Source organism: Eleutherodactylus coqui, chromosome 1, assembly GCF_035609145.1.
Source record: "Eleutherodactylus coqui strain aEleCoq1 chromosome 1, aEleCoq1.hap1, whole genome shotgun sequence".
NCBI classification, from domain to species: domain Eukaryota; kingdom Metazoa; phylum Chordata; class Amphibia; order Anura; family Eleutherodactylidae; genus Eleutherodactylus; species Eleutherodactylus coqui.
The window spans coordinates 384,409,199-384,429,224 of record NC_089837.1 but is presented as its reverse complement, the minus strand read 5'-3'; the positions used below and the strand labels follow the sequence as shown (position 1 = coordinate 384,429,224).

Sequence of the window (20,026 nt, the reverse complement as noted above, 5' to 3'; positions counted from 1 at the left end):
CGTCATTTTTACGTGCCATATATACGCCCATATGAACCAATGCCTCAGGTGGTCGCATATATCGGACGGCCCATATACGCTTGTGTGAATAAAGCCAGCCGACTCCCTTCATGACTAGACCATGCAGCTATCATATATATATATATATATATATATATATATATAATATGAGGCACGGTAACGTCCCGGGGTAGCTGCCCGCCGGCCCTCACTACACGGACTGTATACGCTTCCAAACGCCTGGCAACATGTCATGTGCTTCAGGCATGACGTCACGCCCCGCCCACACCCCTCCCCTTTGCAGCTCCGGGAGGATGTCCCGCCCGTCCGTGCTGCTGATTGGCTGGTGCGGTTGTGTCCTGCTGTGTGATTGGCTAGTGTGCTGCTGGCAGCGGCTTGTTCTTCCTGTGTTGCTCTCAGAGGCCGCTTGTTGGTGAAGGGTGCGCTGGGAGCTGCTGTGGCCGGTGGTGGTCGTGACCTGCTGGGGTGTGCTGCCCCGCGCAGGTTGTCGGGTCGGCCGTATCAGGTGAGTGAGGCCGCACTGGTCCCGCAGTGAGCGTGGAGCATCCTCTCCTCCCCGCGGCGCAGTGGTAGCCGAGTGTGGCCTGCCTGCGGCGCTCTCCATCAGCACCCGCGGCTGCGGATTGTCAGACTGTAGCTGCGGGGTGCCGGTACTGCAGTGTCAGGTTCCCAGGCAGCACCGAGGGCCGCATTATTCTGCCGGACAGTCGGACGTTCTGCACTCTGGTCTATAGGAATCACTAACCTGTTGTCTCCCAGTGACATAAAGCAGAAGTGCCTGTAGATGTGTGGTTACTGCTGCTGCAGCGCCTCTTAGAGCTCCTTTACATGAACAGATGCAATTTTGGTCTCTGACAGATGGACAGTTTTGCTGCCCGTGCGGTATCTTGCATATGCGTTATTTATACCGTATATCATATCTTTTATTATTACACATCGGTGTGTCCGCCTTTGTTCATGAGTGCAAAATAAAATCCAAGAAAGCGCAATTTAATGCCCCCTTTGTTTTCCCTGCCCCCGTCAGCGGGTGTAGTTAGTAAGTGGGGCCGGTGTCACACGAGCAGATTTGGATGCGGAATCTGTGGACGATCCGTGGTGTTCCACATCATTCCAAGGATAGAACACCCGCGTGTCCGCTCACAGCCACTCACAGAAATAAAATCACAGCGAGTTCTATTCATGTGCGGATCCCGCACGGCCGGATTCCATTGAAGTCCATGTAAGCTGTCCGACTCGCGGTCCGTCCGTAATTGGCATTGCAGATAGATTGTAGGTGCCTGCGTCATCACCTAGCAACGGCACGGAAATAAATAATAAAACACTAATGTACTGTGCATGAGCGATGGCGAGCCGTGCGGACCACCTGCAATACAGACTTAAACATTTCCACCCGGACGCGGTTGGAGCCGGATCTGACAGAATCTGCAGAATCTGACCTGTCTGTGTGAAACCGGCCTTGGGGAGAGAAAAAGTAGTGAACAGAGATGCTACATGTGTTATGGTTTTTTTTTATTTTATTTTTTAATTTATTTATTTTTTTAACTCTTCCATAGACTTCTATGGGTGGTTTTGGCCCATGAGGACGGGCTGCGATATGACTTGCTGCAATTTATTTTTTATTTTTTGCACTTTACACGTAAAGTCAATCCTCATAAATAAAAGGCAGGGGGAGTCTAAGGCCCAGTGTCCACGGGCGGATCTGACTTGCAGAATCCACATGGAAGATCAGCAAATCAAGCGGCCCATAGGGAAGCATGAGCAGCCGCAGATGAAATGAAGCATACAGTCTGGAAAACAAATCGCAGAATGCTCTGTTACCGCTTGGACGGCTTCCATTGAAATTAATGGAAGCCGTCTGATCTGCAGCCTGTCCGCAATTGGAATTTCGAACGGGCCGTATGTGCAGCGGAGCGCTGGCCGTAGCTTCCGCAGTGAAGGAAATAAGACCCACACAGATGATTAGAAGACCCGCAGTGTCCTCGGCCGCCGGCAGGGTTGGAATCCGATCCGCCCGTGGACATGAGGCCTAAATACGCTAATTTACTTTAATTGGCCTGTCTACATAATTAGTTTAAAAAAACCTGGCCAGCAGATGGACTTCTAGTGCGCCCCATGACCGTCCGCCATTATGGGTGCCGTCACACGGGGCGGAAATGCTGCTGATTTTCCACAGCTGAAAATCCTGTGGCGGTATCTGCAACGAAAAAGTACATAAAAAGCGCATCATCCCCCCGCAGCGTTACTGGTCAGAGGGTGCAGCACTGCGCTCGGTAATGGTGTGGGCTGTCGGCGCGCAGCGTGCGGTACTGCTTGGTTAAAGGAGGCTTTTGTCGCCTCACTTGATTTAGACCTCTCTCACACAAGGCGTTAGTAAAACGCCACATTTTTATAAACGCCATTTTAGAGTTTCTGCATGAAGTTCCCAAAACATGTTCGACAGTTTTGAACGCACCTGATCATTGCAATAGGTGATGTGTGCGTTAAAAATCACCGAAACGCACTAAAATAGAATAGACAGCGTTCAAAAAGCGCAGTGTTTCAAAAGACTGCTAAAGCGCGATAAAAACCGGCCGTGCGAGAGCGGCCCTGGGGTCAGACTCTGCGGCACCAGGGCGAGTTCCCTTCAGAACTGCTGCAGACTTTCCAGTCACGTTTCCGCCATGTTTGAAGGCACCCTTAGGCTGGGCTCACATGGGACCGAAATACCCCAGAATGTCTGCACGGAAATTTCCGCCAGAGAAATGCCACTTTAAAACCCACGTCCTTTTGCTGCGGGTTTTGGAGCGGCTTCGCTGTTGGCATTCCGCTGCGGCTAGTACTCCCCATAGGAGAGCCGCGGTGGAAACGGGGAAAGAATCGACATGCAGCGGAATTGAATTCTGCGCCACATGTAAATTTCAGTGCGGATTGGCCGTAACAGATCGGCCGCAGCGTGTGGACGAGACTTTTGCTAATCTTGTCCACTTTGTTGGCTAATCCCGGGATTAAAAACGCGGGTGGAATTTCCATGCAGAAAGTCCGCACGGACATTCCGCCCCGTGTGACCCCGGCCTTATAATAGTTAGCGTGGTCTTGTATCACTAGTATGGCAGGGTCTATAACATCTGGGTCCTTGTCAGGCACTGTGATACGTTCCATGGAAGACTACATGGGGTTGGCCCCCTATGGATTCTTCGTGGGTGAGCCCCAGCTCCCATCCGCACGGAGCCCCCGTGGATCTTATCCAGAAGCTGGACAGACGTGATGATGGTCAATGGTCCATTTGGCACGTTGAGGTTCAGTACTTTTCAGCTCTGAAGGAGAAAGACTGGCGCCTCCGGCACAGGTGTGACTGCGCCCCAAGATTAAACGTGCTTATACCCATGTAGGCCCAATGTCCAAAGGCGGATTTGACTTGTGGGATCTGCAAATCAAGCTGCCCATAGAGAAGCATGGGCGTCCGCAAATAGATTTAAGCATGCAGATTTGTTTTGCGGACCTTTTGGGTCCTCGTCCGCGGGGATTCTGCTGTGGGCTTCTGCCTGCGGGACCCGACCAGCCCGTCAACATGAGGCCTAAGTTGATGAAAACTAAGAATTTGTTAAATTCAGCAACAGTCATTGTCTAGATAGGAGTCAGCCGTGTCCGAAGTTTTGCCTCCTGGTATCATGTGCCCAGGTGTACTTGAACATGTGTGGCTGGTTTGTACAAATATAATGGGCAGTATGGGCTACCATGTGTAAGGTGCATTGGTGGGATGGGTATTTGTTTGCCCGTCGGCCTCTTTCTGCCTCTAGGGGGCGTCGCACACTGATTTTGCTACACATTTTGGTGCAGATTTCAGCTTTTTCAATTGAATTCAACCTGAAGGGGTTAAATCTGCTGCGATCTGTAAACGCACCCCAAGACTCCTCTTATAGGATGCATCCAGCCTGTAAGGGGAATCTCCGTGCAATCAGCCAATCTGTCCTAAAACGCGGCAAAGTGTCGCCATTCGCCACGTTGATGTGTGATGGAGGCTGTAGACATTGTGTGTCTTAAAAGGTACGTTACTCTTTGAAGCCCGACTCGCATGTACACAGCAAATACACAATGATATTGTGCGCCGCCCATCGCCATGTGCTATCTTGGTGTGTATCCATGCGCCAAAATAGAACATGCTGTGACTTTTCTTGCACTTGGTTTCCGTGCAGTTTGTGTGAGCGGCAGCATGGCCACCTATGGGCAATTGGTACAGCGTATACTGCGTGCGGGTTCTGCTATACGTACACCGGGCCTTAGATCGCTGACACTTTGTATGGTGGTCACTATAGCCTCCTGTAACGGCTTCCATCTTCGTCGCTGTGTGAAGACGTCCGCCTGCGTTGGAAGTATTGTAATGCCAGACTCCTAATAAATGTGCTTTAAACTAATAATTGCTCTATGCTGACAGAGGAAATGGCGCGCACAGACGGGAAGAAGAAGAACTCTGCGCTTGCTTGTTGCTTCCTTAATTCTGTGTAATTGAATCTGACTAGTTCTAACTGTCTGACTGCTGTCAGTTGTTGGATGGCTTCGCTGGAGAGGTACCTGCCGGTGGCTTATGCATCCCAAGGTGCGCTCCACATGGGGCAGGCTTGCTGCAGAAGGGATGAGATGTTGAAAATCCCGTCCACATGCTGCGGAAATAGTCCGCACAAAACCCGTGCGGAAACTGACTTGTGTTTCAGAATTCAGTTACATTGCACAGGAATACGCGATAAAGCCCCCACCAAATGGTGCCGGCCTGGAGACGGGCGCCCCGCGGCTGAGCTGCAGCAGAACCCCCGCTTTGGCCATTCTGCTGGACATCGGCCTCGTGTGGCCCCCGCCGTAGAGCTCAGCATGCCTGCTGTAGTGTTATTTCCCGGCAGTGCTGAATGGGTCTGTTATGGCCATACGACTACTGCCCCCCCCCCCCACCTCACCGGCTATCCCCGAGAGCAGATGTCCAGGAGGGGAGAGAATATCAAGCATGTTAGATGTCGGCATGCCCAACCCTCATGGCTGGCAGCAGCTCCTTTCCTCTCTTCCCATTGAAATGAACTTGAATGCTAAAGGCCCATTTACATGCAACAATTATCACTCAAAATTCGTTCAAGCGACCGCAAGTGAGCGATAATCGTTACATGTAAACGCTGGCATTGTGACCTTTGCGTCTGAATGATTTTAAGGTGAGCCTAAAATCCATTGTTGAGCCGCAGACAGATCAGACCTCATGCTTTGTTCTCCACAGGAGTCGGGAGATTACATTGTATTCTGCCAGGAGCCGCATGAAGAACAATACAGCTGTATGCAGAGCCTACCCCACATGCTGTGCTCTGCAAACAGCTCCTGGAGGCCCTTTCACATGCAAATGAAGATGATAGTGTCCATTAACACTTTATGCAAAACTAGCTTACCCGTCGCGCGTTGCTGCGAAGACAGACAGACAGACAGACAGACATTCATTCATTTTTATATATCTAGATAACAACCAATCACAGCACAGCTTTCATTTTACCTCAGCATTCTCAATATCCAGCAATTGTCTTGCGAAACGTTCGGCGGATGCATCATTTTGTAGTTGAACACGCATCCCGTTGCTCGTAATGCCTTTTGCTTTCGTGCTTGAGATGGAACTCAAACGATCTTTTTCTGGGGGGCATAACTGTCGACGATGCTCGCACGCGCGCCACCTATCGTAGGATAGTTGTACTATGCCAGTAACCTTCCCAGGAGTGTACTCAACAACTTCCCAAAGTTTCATAGCGTTTGGATGAATGGCATAGTAATGCATAAGGGACAGACAGACAGACAGACATTCATTTATATATATATATAATATATATATATATATAATATATATATATATATATATATATATATATATATATATATATATATATATATATATATGACATCAGGAAGTAAGAGAATTAGACTCCGTACGTAAAATTTGGGCGCTAATTCTTTGGCGCATAGAATTGAATAATCGAGTTGGGACCCATTAGCTTTTCCTATTTATGACATAATCAATGCCCGTGCCAAATTTAATGTTTCTATGTGAGAAAATGACATTCCGTACGTAAAATTTGGACGCTAATTCTTTGGCGCATAGAATTGAATAATCGAGTTGGGACCCATTAGCTTTTCCTATTTATGACATAATCAATGCTCGTGCCAAATTTCATGTTTCTACAACATCGGGAAGTGAGAGAGTTAGTGGCAATGATGGAAATTGAACGATCTACGTGGGGGGGCGTAACTGTCGACGACGCACGCGCCATTTATCATAGAATATTTGTACTATGCCTATAATCTTCCCAGGAGTGTACTCAACAACTTCCCAAAGTTTCATGGCGATCGGATGAATGGTGTAGTAGCGCATAAAGGACAAACAGACAGACAGACAGACAGACAGACATTCAATTTTATATATATATAGATGATCGTTAAAACTTTCAATCTTTTGAAAGATTTATCTTTGCGTGTAAACGGGCCTTTACACAATTATGAGGTTTGTCTGAGGAAGCAATGCTTGGAGTTAATATCTCCATAATATGGCAGTCTGCCTACATTTGGTCATCTGCGACTGGCATGGCTAGTATGGTAGACTATACCTTATTGGACAATGTGTTTCTGGAGTGAACCATTCCTCTTGTCCGGTCCAGCCATATAACATAAACTTGGCTACATAGTAATATATCGTGGCTATGCCAAAAAATGGGAATATTCCCCATTTAACTGATCCAGAGTACAAAGTGTATACTAGTGATTGGTACTAAAATAATGGCTACTGTGTAATAGTGTAGATCATGTTCTGCGCTTTATGTTTGAGTGTCAGAGAACAGAAAATAAAGGGCCACATTTAGCAGACTAATAAGCCCCAGGGCATCTATGGGTTGCCCTAACCAATGCAAGCTAAGGGTGCCTACCCACTACCGCTACCTTTTCACTGCGAAATTCGCAGCGTTTTTTTTCCTCCAGGTGTCTATGGGACTTGTTAATGTTAAAATCGCAACGCGGAAAAATCACAATTTACCATGAAATCGCCATTTTTATTTATTTATTTTTTGTCGCGTCGCGATTTTTAACATTAACAAGTCCCATAGACACCTGGAGAAAAAAAAAATGCTGCGAATTTCGCAGCGAAAAAGAACTGTAGTGGGTAGGCACGCTTAAAGGGCACATTTTCTGACACCAAGCAGCCTTTTATGTTCCTCTCCTATAGTATGTAAATGACTCTGCCATCTTGGGCCAGGGTCACATGACCTGGACGGATTCCACATGCGTACTGCACTTACCTGCGTTGCGGGTGACCGCGGAGGCTCACATGTGGTCATGTGCGGTAGTTTTTACAATTTATTAATTTTTTTTTTTAATTATTTTTTATTTACCCCCCCCCCCTTTCAGTTTGCCCATATGTAATGTTAATTGTGTATAGGCTGCGGGCCGAGCGCCTCCATTGACATCAAGGGATGCTGTCCATGCAGAATCTGCAGTGAAAAAAATAGAGCATGCTGCAATCTTCTGCGGTGGGGAAAAAAAAAATCAAAAAGTGTTTGCCTTTCAATGCCTGCGCTTTACCACAGAGCGTCCACGTGGGCGCTGATCGCGGAAACCACAATTCAAATCCAGCCGTGTGAGCTGGGCTTGGGTCAGGTATACTGGGGGGCTCACAACACATATCAATGTCCGGGCACGCTGCTCATGAAGTCACCGCACTGTTTAGCTCAGTGGAGGTCCACGTTTTTAAAAAGTGCAGTTACTCCTTAAGGCCCCGCCTCCTTCCAGTTAGGCCACTCCCCTTCTAAGACTTGTAAACAGGTCATAAATATGGTAAAAAACATTAACTTGCCATTCAACTTAATTTTGTGCTACAATTTTATGTAAGGCTAACTTCACACGGGCGAGCGTGATGTGGGGCAGTGAATCCCAACGCCATATCGCACTTCACATGTGGTGCGATGCTGCCGCCGGCCCCACTGAAAATAATGGACACTGCGACTTTAGAGAGCCTGCAGCAAGATAGAAAATGCCGCAATTAGTTTCCTGCCATACAGAAAAAAAAACCTCGCTCATGTGTATGAAGTCATTAAGAAGAATGAGGTTCAGATTTGTATGATTTTTGAAGCCAGCCTAATTGTGTAGTATGTCTCCAGGGCAGGCGCACACAAGTGTAATTTCATCAGATATTATGCGGTGGGTGGAGTCCTTGACTCCGCATTCTGCATTGCAGATCTGGCCGTGTACATTGGGCCTTACCATCCAACCTGCTCGTTAACCATCATTTTGGACAAGAGTTCCCTTTCCATGCTTTGACCAGGGCTGTGGAGTCGGTATATGTGGATGTAATATTTCAGTGCAGAATTTACTGCCTACTTCCTTTCACAGGAATTTAGGAAAGTTTTTTTTTTTTTTTTTAAATGCCCTATAATGTGTTGTATTCGTGTAAGCCCCCATTTATCACAAACCTTGGTAACCAGGATGGGGAACGTGGGATGGAGCCTATACTATTATAGGGAGATGAAAGGCATTATCACCTAAACCTGTCATATATAAGGAGTTGGAGTCAGGGGTTTGGTTTATTGACTCTACATCCTTTATGTCAACATCTGCATATTCAATATGGTTTATCGCGCTACACTAACCTATCTGTACCTTTGTTATGCCAAACGGCGGGGCGTTTGTTTTCTCCCTGAACTGCAGCATTTGGGCCCAGGTAAACACGCCCGCGGTGTAGCTTCCGGTGTGCGTTCTCGGGACCTCTCAGACTAAGGTCTCTGATCCAGTCAGTATAGGATTCAAGCTTCTGTGTTTTGGTATAGGGTCAGTCACTTGCACTCATTTACTGTTTCATCAGTAAGACATTGGGGCGCACAGGGAACCGTTATCGGCCAGTCTGGCAGGATCGCAGGAATCTGAATGCAGGCCCTGGTAATCTCCGCCTCCAGAAAGGAGCGATCATCAAAGCACAATTGGGTTTTAGATATTCACTTTTGGCCTCAAATGGATGTCTGTTCCACTAATTACCAGGACCGGTTTAACTAGGACACATGTTTCTATTGTAGCAAATGAATCTCTATTTTTATTTATTTATTTTCTTACACGTCCAACAAGGCGGTCTGCTTCAGTCAGTTTGTATATTGTAAGGCCTCATGTCCACCGGCAAATTATGAATTAAAATCTGCAGCGTTCTTCCTGCGCGCAGAACTGCGCCCCATAGGGATGCATTAGACACCCGCAGGTAGTTAAATACCTGCGGATGTCATTTTTCCATGCAGGCGCGGGTCCCGCGTGCAGGAAAAAATCCGGACCATGCTCCATTTAGATGCGAGTGTCCCACGGGGACGGCTCCCACAGGTTTCTATTGAAGCCTATGGAAGCCGTCTGGATCCGCAGGAGACCCTGTGGACATGAGGCTTAAGACTTTATAGGCAATATGGGTATTGGTGTACCTTGATGCCACCGGAAGCTAGGGGCTTGACAGGATTAACACCCCTCTCACACCCCTAGCTCCCGATAGGATCAAGAAGCTAAGGTCCTGGAAGTAGCTAGCAGCCTGGGAAGCTAGGAAAATTGCGGGCGAGCTGAAGGGGACCCAGGGGCGGCAGTTAGTGCTCCCGCATGCTTTGTCCGCAGGAGGAGCCGAAGAGGAAGCTTACAGTGGTGGACGTCAGCGGGGACACCTGTCACACCGCTGCCGCCTGCTTGGCTCTGGTGTGGGAGCGGAAGTGCCTTGCATCTTTTGAAGTGCTGCAGGAGTGGGACCTGGGGACAGCAACGCCGACGAGACTAGAAGCTGTCCCAGATGCTGTGGCCGCAGGGGGAGTGGCAGCTGAAGACTACTGTGGCCGTGCTGCGTGAGCAGGAGCAGGGCACAGCAGCTGGTACCCCAGTCACAGTGCTCCTGGCTGCTTCGGCCACAGGGGGAGTGGCCGCGGGACTATACTGTATCGGGGAGGGGGGCTGTCAGCTGTGAGGCATAGGCAAAGCACCAACCCATAATTTGTGCCAGGGATGGAGGGTTAGGGTGAGGGGTATGTCTAACAGTTAGCTTTAGATTATATCTATAAGACTAACTGTTACACTTTGCCCTCATCCTAACCCCCCATCCCTCTCAGAAATCGCTGCTGCATGAGTTTAGTGGGCTGCCAGGACCTGCAGCCCATGGAACTCTGCAGCCAATCACATACAGGGGGAGTCACGCCCTCCACCCCCCTTCCACCCCCTTCCTGTCAATCTTGACTCCACCAGGACTTCCTGGTGGCGTCAAGATACACTAATACCGGCAATGTGTACACTTTGTTAAATTACCAGAGTTATGTAAGAATCACTTGAATAAGGCACGGGCACGCCAGCGGATTCTGCAGCAAATCCAGCCCATTGCATGCTATGGCAAAACACGATTTCTTGCTCATGAGCGGAAATCAATTACGATTTTCCACTCGAAGGGGAGAAATTGCAGCATGCTGCGATTTTGTGTGGGCTAGGCACGGCTGGCTACCATTGCAGAATGCTCACGTCATCACCATGGCACCAGCGCAGCATCCTCTGTACGGTGCATGTGTGTGGCCGGCACATCAGCAGAGGAGGAGATGCCAGACAGGTATGCTGGGGTCATTGGCCGGGCACCAGGGGCGAACTCCGCTGCAGGAATCCCGTGTGCAGGCAGCCCTAATGGAAGATGGGTTCTTGTAGAATCTCGCACCAGCTGGGCTTCCTGAGCCGCATTATGTCACTTTTTAAGACTTTAAATTTTTATTATCAAAGCGGGCTTTCTAACTTTTATTTTATTTTCCCTCTTAAATCCAAGGCAGTGATACGAACGCAAGATGTCTTCAGAAAAGTTCACCCTTGTTGCACAATCAAGATTCGATTCAAAATGGCTGAAGACAGATTTACAGGTAAAGTGGGATTATCCTCCATACATTAATGTATAGGTCACTGACCGTAGCAATGAGGCATACTGTATCTTTAAGGGGATTCTCTCACCAGATTCATGCTGCCCAAACCACAGGCACCAAGAACTGTTGCCCCCCAATGGGGGGTTTATTATGAAATTGTGCGGTGTTTCAGAATAAATACACCTTGAGGATTGACTCTGACCTACAAGTCGTGGGGGCGACTGTGACTGCCTCTCCCCGCCTGCAGAGTGACAGCTCCATCCCTCCATGCAGAAGGGGGAGAGCTGTCGGTCTTCCTGCAGCGGGCGAGGAGAGGCTGGTGAGACCCGCCGTCGTGACTCGGAGCTCAGCACATAATCAAACTTCTGAGACACAGCAGCATTTCAGAATAAAAACCCCACGGGGCAGCAAACATCCCTGTCCTGGGTTCATGATGCCCGTGGTTCAGGCAGCATTACCCCATGCCAGAATCCCTCTAATGAAGGATGTTTCTATTGCTGGTTTTGTAAGCACATGTTTCTGAGGCAGAACGTTAATTCAGTTATTCCAGTTAATGGTTTAGTCTCTTCCTGAATAATCCATATTCTCCCTCCACTGTCATCTACTGGCCCCATTTGTGACTCAATTTACATATTTGCCATTATTATTTTCAGCAGATTAGCTTCATGAAGATGCTCATGTTACAAACTGAGGAAAGAACGAAATATTCTTTCTATATAGACAATAGTTGCTCAACTATCTCCAAAAATAAAAGGGGAAATGTGTGTGAAGGTTTAACTTGTGCCAAACTATGGTAACTTCGTATATGTATATATGAAAGTTCTATTTTTTTAAATTTTTTTTTTAAGGACTCCATCACACTGGTGATCGAGATTTGCCGCAGCGAAATCGCAGTTGGGCTCATCTGTTTTTGGAGTGCCAGCGCTTGCTTTTTCTTGAGAATAATCTTGCATCGCTGGCATCCGTGCTAAAATCGTGGTGTTTTTTTGGCTTTTTTTTTTTTTTTTTAAGCGTGAAACTCAATATGACTTTCTAAATTAGACGCATCGCATGAAAATCGTACGTTCGTACGTAACGATGCAATAAAAAGGAGGCTCCATGTTATTTTAAAGGCAGGATTTTTTTTTCTGTAGTGCACATGAAAATGAGGATTGATCGCCCTGTTTGTCCTGTGTTCAGAGACACACCCATTGTGGCCCTAAGATTATGTCCATATGCACAACAAGCCCAAACCGATAGGAGCACCTGGTAGCTTGCAGAACAGACATTTTGCTTTAAGATGATTTAGGCCCCATTGCCCACTTGTAGAGCCCTTGAACGGCCAAAATGATGGGGACCCCCCCCCCCCCAATAATGAATTTTGAAAACTAGACCCCTTAACATATTCATCTAGGGGTGTACTGCATATTTTGACCGCACAGTTTTTGAATGAATGTAAGCAAAGCAGAAGGAAAAAAATTACAATTTTCATTTTTTTAGCAATTGTGTCATTTTAAAAACAGTTTTTTTTTGTTGTACAGCTCACATATGAATGAAGACTTTCACCCCAAAATGGATCCCCCTGTTTGTCCTGTGTTCAGAAACATACCTATTGCGACCATATACACACAATATTCTGTCCATATACACACTGGGGCCCAAACCAAAAGGAGCAATAAACTTCAACTGTCTTGACTTTTACGGGATGGCCATTATCCATTGGAGAACGACGATCGCGTGACCAGAGACCGCTCACTGTGGCCCTCGGTCACTGTTCCAGACTCTCAGCTCCCTTTTAGTAGCCAAGAGCACGGAGATTTTACATTTCCCAGAGCCTCCCCAACTTCTGTGCTTCCGTCCGCCATTTTGGCGATGGGCGCATGTACCGAAGTTGGGGAAAGGTCAACGGATAAAGATCCCGTCTGAGGACCTCACCAGAGGCCTTGGGTAAGTCATTTCACCTCACCTCACGGTTAGGATCCGTGACGGGAGGTGAAACATTAGTTTTTGGCTTTTTTTTTTACTTTTCCGTGATTGCAGCTGTTACCTGGGTCAGTGCGCTCATACACGGAGCTCTTGCTGCAGGAAGCAGATGGCTCTGTTCCCACTGCAGTGGCCTGGCTTGGTATCGTAACCAAAGTTCGCATTCACTTAATTGAGATCTTTGCTGGGATTTCCAAGCTGCATCCCCACAGTGGGAAGAGAGATGTCTGCTTCCTGCATAGGCCTGGTGAACAGCTGATCGGCAGGGGTCCCAAGTAGCCCCTTCCTCTTACTAATCTACTATTGACGACCTATCCTAAGTATAGGCTTTTAATAGTTCACTTGACTACCCCTTTAATAAAAGTGATGTTTGATTTAACCCTTGAGCTTTAGTAAACTTGCAGGCAGACATCCAGAAAACCATGTTCATTCTCTCCTAAATGTGACTCATGACTTTGTTTCATGAATAGTTAAAAATAGAAAACTAAAGCAAAGCACTAACTTTGTTATGAAATTGGCTAAAAGCAAACAAAAAAAACTTCGGAGCTTTTTAGCTTTCACTGTTTGCTAGTCCTATCTGTCACTTTAGTGTCTGCATGTTGGAGTTAATGTTGCTTATCTGGCTTCGCAGCGCTGTACGCCTTTATCAGATGGCTCCTACATGGTGAAGGCTGTGATGAACTGCGGTGAACCGGAGAACCTCGAATGACTACGCTTTCTTTCATAAACTGGCTAGCTGGTATATAACAGATGTGATCAGGACCGCTTGCCTGTAGAAGTGCGTCTTCTGTGCTATGTGATGTCCTGTCTATAAAGGAAATAAAGCATATCTTGTACATAGAGCTGACACTTTGTCATCTTTGCCTAAATAAAAACTGCCATATATACTGTTCCTGGTAAACTGCCTTCTCAGCTGCCGGCTACTTTCATAATACCTGGTAGCTCTGCTCCTTTCACAATAGATGTACACTTGTCAGGAGGCTGTGGTGGGGGTTTATAGCCTGAATGAGAATCTCTTGCCAAGTTCTGTTCTCGCTCTCATTTGTTGATACTCAGTTGTGCAATTTGGTCCATGTAGGTAATTCTAGTAACAAGTTTCTTTTAGCAACAAATACCGAAGACTTCTCTCCACGTTATTGGTAATTTTCCAGAATGGAAGTAGATGTGTAAAATCTATGTAAGTCCTAATCTGAAAATAAGCCCTAGCTGCATAAAAACTTAAATAATAAAAAATACATCATCTCTTCTGAAGCTCCGGCGACTGGCTTGAAGTTCTCCGGCAGAGCTTCCTGCTTACGACTTTGAAAAATCCCCACCTCCAGGAAGCTCTGCTTCTGATTGGCTGAGCGGCGGCGCTTTAGAACCAATCTGAGCCAGCGCTCGATGAACCCATCACAGCCATTCATTGAATCAAGATACAGCTTAAACCTTTTTTTTTTTTTTTAAATTACTTTACATGATTGCTGTTATCCATTTGATAACCGCGATCATGTGACAGGGAACCACGTAAAGTGGAGCCTGGTGACATCTCCTTGCTCTCGACTACTCATGCTAGCCGGGAACAAGGGATCTTAAATCTCCCGGGCTCCCCGGCCTTCTGCGCGTGCACGTGACATTTAATGCCTGGCGCACCTGCGCAGAAGGCGGCGTCAGGTCCTGGAAGAACACTGTGGGACATCGCAGAGGACAGGTGAGTAGTTTCAGCTCCCCTCATTGATCCGATGTTATAGGAAAAATCAATGGTTTTCCTCTAGACTTCACCTTACTGCTCCAAATTAATTATGAGAAGTGGCATACATGCATGCAAGGTCACTGAGTCTGACTCCATGTTGGTCAACCATCAGTACACTTCTGCTTTATTATCATTACATGACCATTACAGTACAGATAGTGGAAATGACGCATCAGCAGGCGTACACGCCCCCTGGAATCATAAGAACTCATGATTGGCTTAGTATGTAATGACTCTAATGATCAACATATGTTAATGCCTTAAGGTGTATGTTGCTACTAAACATGTAATTCCTAAGAAACACAACTACAATAGACTTTATCAATAGCCCCACCTGAACCAAGGAATGCAAGGGAGGGGCTAAGGAGCAGTGTCCCCCCCCCCCCCCCCCCCCCCCCTGCCCCCATGAGCAGTGGACATGCCAGATCTCGTGAGAAACACATCTGGAGACAGTGCAATGTTTCAGATTTAGATGATATATACATGAACCTGGTGACAGGTTCCCTTAATACAAGTGTGTTGCAAAAGCATGAGTTTTCTTAGTTTTTTTTAATTATTTTTTTTTTACTTTGCAGCTTGCCTTCACACGGGATGGGTTCTGCAGTCTTTGGAATGAAATGGTCAAAGATGGGGAGATTGTTTACATGGGAACTGAGTGCAGCCAGACTGTAGATCTTCCTTCAAGAAAAGGTGAGTAAAGCCTGATGGACACTGTCATCCTAAACTTTGCTGCTACAACTAATAGATAACTGTCTTTCAAACGCTGCACCATATTTAGGACTTAACCACTTTTACAGTTTTTTTTTTTTTGCCACTTGCGAAAAAGGTGTGACACTTTTAGGCAATGGGTGTGGCATCATGGGAAAGGAATATGGCTTAAAGGAAATCTTGTGTGCCAAAACTTTGCAGCCGGTTCACACAAACGGGTCAAATTTCACATGCTGGAGGTCCATAGCGGATTGTGGCCGAAAGCCTGGCTGGTGACCCTGCGTAGCTCATTAAACTGTATTGCAAATGACCGCAGCAGCTCGCAGGTGGCCATGCGTAGTAGTGTTTTTACTTTTGCATATTTTGCGCCGTTGCGTAGCGATGACGCGATTGCCTGTATGAAATGTTAATTGCATATAGGCTGCAATCGGGCTCCTCCATTGACTTAAATGAGGTCGTCCGCGGCAAAATAGAGCATGCTGATATTTTTCTTCCACTTGCAGAATATGCAATTTGTATCTGGGAATGTGAAGAAAAACGAAAGTTCATGCCTTTTTCAATGCCTGCTTTTGCTGCCAAAAGTCAGAGTGGATGCCGATCGTGGAATCCACCATATAACTCTGGTTGTGTGAGACTGGCCTAAGTCAAAGATATCCTAGACTTCTCATACAGCATGCACCACTGTAATAAACTGGCACATTTTAAGGCCTCATGCACAGATCTGTATTCTGTTCAGTATTTCGCATCAGTATTTGTGAGCCCGAACCAGTAGTTGAACCTACGGGGAGAGAGAATAATGGAAAGTGTACTTCTCTTTCTTATTTTGGATGTGCTCCTGGTTTTTGCTTACAATGCTGATCAAACTCCAATCAATACAAATCAGAAGAATAAAATTGAACATATCGGCTGTGGACATTCCCCTTTCTGCTCCCCAATGGGAGCAGGAAAGTGGCATCCCCAGTGCAATTCTTAAACCACCCTAAGCCCAATTATCGGCTTGATTTACAAATATTGATGTGTGAATGGGGCCTGAAGCCTCCTGTCCACGGGCAATATTCCATTGCGTTATCCGTGGCAATAATCCTCACACAGGTAACACATTGCTTTCCATAGGAGAACTATGGAAAGTGCAGCCCGATGTACATGAATAGAAAACCGCCACAGTTTTCCGCTCACGTATAAAAAGCGGCATGCCCTGATTTGGCCGCAATTTTCCTACCATTAATGATGGGTTCATCGCGGAAAATCGCAATGACTTTAGCGTTCTGCGGCGGCTCCAGCGGCGATAATCCGCTGCGGGAAAACCCTATGGCCGTGGACAGCTGGCCTAAAATTGTAGCTTGTTTGCACTGTCCAACAGTTAGAATCTGTTCACATGGGCAAGTGCAATTTCGGTCATTGGAAAAACTGACCGTCTCTGCAAGGCTTTATGCATTTTATATCCCTTTTGGGGCTTTTTAATGTACAAGTGTCATTAGAGTGCAATCAGTAGTTCATGCCTGTGAACAAAATGTAATATGGCCCAATTAATGTTTTAAAATGATTATTAAACTCATTGGGTGCTTTAAAATGGAACGCGTTGGCGTATATAGAATATAACAGTACATATGAATACACATTGACTTTAATGGTCTTTTATGTCAGTTTCACACTTTGACAGAACTCAGACATTAATATTACTAAGTCTGAATGAATGCATCTTAATGGCTTATTTACACTTGGAGAATCTGCACCAGGATTTTTTTTAATTACCTGCTCCAACCCAGTCCATTAATTACATCACTGTTCATACTAAAATGTATCTTATATCTAAACTGTTTAATAAATGTAGCACTAGTTTACACTTTTAGGGCTCCTGTCCATGGACCATAGTGCATTGCGTTTCTCGCGGCAATAATGGGGCCGCGAGTAACACAGTGCACGCTTTCCATAGCATTGCTATGGAAAGCGCAGCCCCCCTGTCCACGAGGAGAGAATCATTGCGATTCTCCGTTCACAAAACTCAAATCGCAGCATGCTGTGATTTGCTGCGATTCTCCGCGGTGAGCCTATCAGTTCTCTCCCCGGCGGCAGAATATTGCTAGTGATATTCCGCCTCGCCCGTGGACAGGGGGCCTTAGTAGTGGTATTTGTGCCGTGAGTCATGCCCTTGTAGTTGTATCTGGCACAAGGATTGTATGCTACTTATTTGGTGTTTTTGTTTTTTTTTCCATATTTCAGGGTAGTAAGCTTTGAGCCTCCCTCACTGTGTCTTTAGACTAAATTATCTAATTGTAGTAGTTATACCCCTAGATAGAGGCTTGGTGCTTTTTATAACTAGTTTTGAGAAACCTTTCCTTGTGATAGAAAACTTACATTTATTGACACATAGATTTTGTGACTTTTTAGTATGAAGTAGGAATGTTTCAGACAATCCACTGTTGGCTGTGAAAGTGGGGGAATTCAGTGTCTGCTGCTTTGATGAGCATGGCGAGTTAAACTATTCCGGTGTCCTCAAGTATATTTTTCAGAAAAACCTCAAACTATAATTATTATCCTAATAAAAATCTTGTCCTACAGATGAAGTAAATGAAGCCCAGGCAAGCTCAAAAAAGGAGGATCAGAATGAAAGGGAGAAGAAAGAGGAAGATGAAATGCCAATACCAAACTACAAGGCCAAAACGCTTATGGACAGCTGGGTCTGGGGCCGACAGCCAGGTAACTTATCTGAAGTTTTCTGGAACTCTTATTGGCAGAACCAGACCATCTCTGTCATTCACCATAGTCATGAAGCTGGCCATGGTATGGAGTCTGCTTGTTCTGTCCACCAGCGAAATAAACCTATGCTAATTGTGGTACAATGCTCCCACTGATTTGAGTTGGGTTACTCAGACCTGAGCTCAAACGCGGTGTTTCTAAAGCCACAATTTTTGAGAGTTGTCTATTCTAGTTTTGTGTTTAATGTACCTCACCCATCACAATGGTAGGGCGCATTAAAAATGCTGTCAATCGCTGTACCATGTGTTCAAAAATGCTGCTCGAAATTGCGGTTAAAAAATGCCACGATTTCGAGCTGCATTTTCTGAATGCATGTGTGAGAGTGGCCTTAGGGTGTTCAGGTTTTTTGTTGTACTTTTGAACCACAATCAAGAAAAACAAGAATGTTTTTAAGAAACTGCATACACTATTAAAAGCTGCATGTGTTTTATTTTATTTTTTTATTTAATATTGTGTGTGTAAAATGTGCAATTATATACAGGGAGATTTATAACTTTTACCAGCCGTACAGAAAGAGAGAGGGATGGATACATACCCCAGACCACTTCTCTGTGTGAGGAGAGTAGCAGGACAGGCAGACATGGCCACCATACACAGTGTAAGCAGCATGATGACATGATCATCCTGCTCTGTTTCTTGCTGTGCCATGCTTCTGTCTTTCTCCTCCTCTTCTCTGCATCTGGTTCCTCTCCGGCTCGCGTTGTCTGCTGCTCCACACCAATCACGCGGTCGGCAGTGTGACCAGCTGGTAATGCACTGAATGTGCATTTGTATATGGCGGAGGGCGGCCTCTGGACCCCCATCAGTGCAGGGGCTGGTCACCATTGCGACCCCCTGATCGCCTAAGTTTATTAGACCGCACACAAACAGGTGTCCCTAGCTTAAGTAGCATGGGTTCTAATCAACAGTTGGCCTCAAAGTATCAACGTCTAGGTGGGGAAGATGTGTGTTCAAGAGCAGAAAGAGGAAATGGTTTATTCAGTGGGGGTGATGGGGAACATGTATACCCCACTACTCTGCTATAACATCGCTAGAAATGATGATGGAGGGAGAGGTGTTTGAAGACAGATTAACAAGTGTAATAGAGGTGAAAGGAATAAAAGCTTGGAGGGTATATCACAGTAATCTTTATCTGTATTTTTAGGCCTTTTGCATAAACAAAAAAATACTCTTCCCATGTAAGTTTGCATATCCTCATCTGATGCCTTATTTCCCACAGTGTAACACTTTACTTTATTGGGGTTTAGTGACCTATTGCCCTCATTTAGCTGATGTATTTGCATCATACTTAAATGGCTTATTACTGGGATACTCCACCACAATATAATTGGTGTTTTACTTTATTGGGGTTTAGTGACCTATTGCCCTCATTTAGCTGATGTATTTGCATCATACTTAAATGGCTTATTACTGGGATACTCCACCACAATATAATTGGTGTTAGTCCGATCTCTAGTACCGCTATTATCCCTAGAAGGAAAGGGCAGAATTTTAAAGAAAGTGTGGTGTCGTTGCAGGACTATCTATAGGTAATTTCTTCATATATTGGTTTAGGGTCACCAAAGTGAATAGTATGGTAATTGGCCCATTTACACGTAACTAATCACGCAAAATTCAACAAATCTGAGCGATAATCGTTCAGTGTAAATGTGAAAAAAAATCGCCTCTGAGTTTAGCTGTGTCCCACAATGTCCTCTGACAGTGTACTGAGGTTAGTACGTTTCCAGCCGAAGAGGAATTCACACTTCATTCAACTTGGACGGAAATGTGAAAGCTGATCTTCTTGGAGAAGAGAAACCCTGCAAGTAATGTGTGATTTCCAAGAACTGCCTCTATAACTGGCTTTACGGGGGACACTGGGCAGGAGGTTGACGTTCACCTGGCCTTGTGTATGTTTACCAACGGAGGATTTCCATTCAAATCTACCATATTTGTTGGCTAAGTATTGTTGATGTTGGTT

At 45.9% G+C, this 20,026-nt stretch overlaps 1 protein-coding gene across 4 annotated transcripts in view; it reads left to right on the top strand.

Annotated features, from left to right (window-relative positions):
* Positions 1-437: 437 nt before the first annotated feature.
* HERC2 (HECT and RLD domain containing E3 ubiquitin protein ligase 2) overlaps positions 438-20,026 on the top strand; it is a 148,725-nt gene continuing 129,136 nt past the window's right edge. For all 4 annotated transcript variants that reach the window (XM_066579316.1, XM_066579327.1, XM_066579336.1 and 1 more), the window contains exons 1-4: positions 438-526; positions 10,817-10,907; positions 15,177-15,291; positions 17,869-18,006. In XM_066579316.1, the coding sequence (XP_066435413.1) occupies positions 10,836-10,907; positions 15,177-15,291; positions 17,869-18,006 (325 nt within the window). In that variant the 5' untranslated portion in view covers positions 438-526; positions 10,817-10,835. The remainder of the gene's footprint in view (positions 527-10,816; positions 10,908-15,176; positions 15,292-17,868; positions 18,007-20,026) is intronic.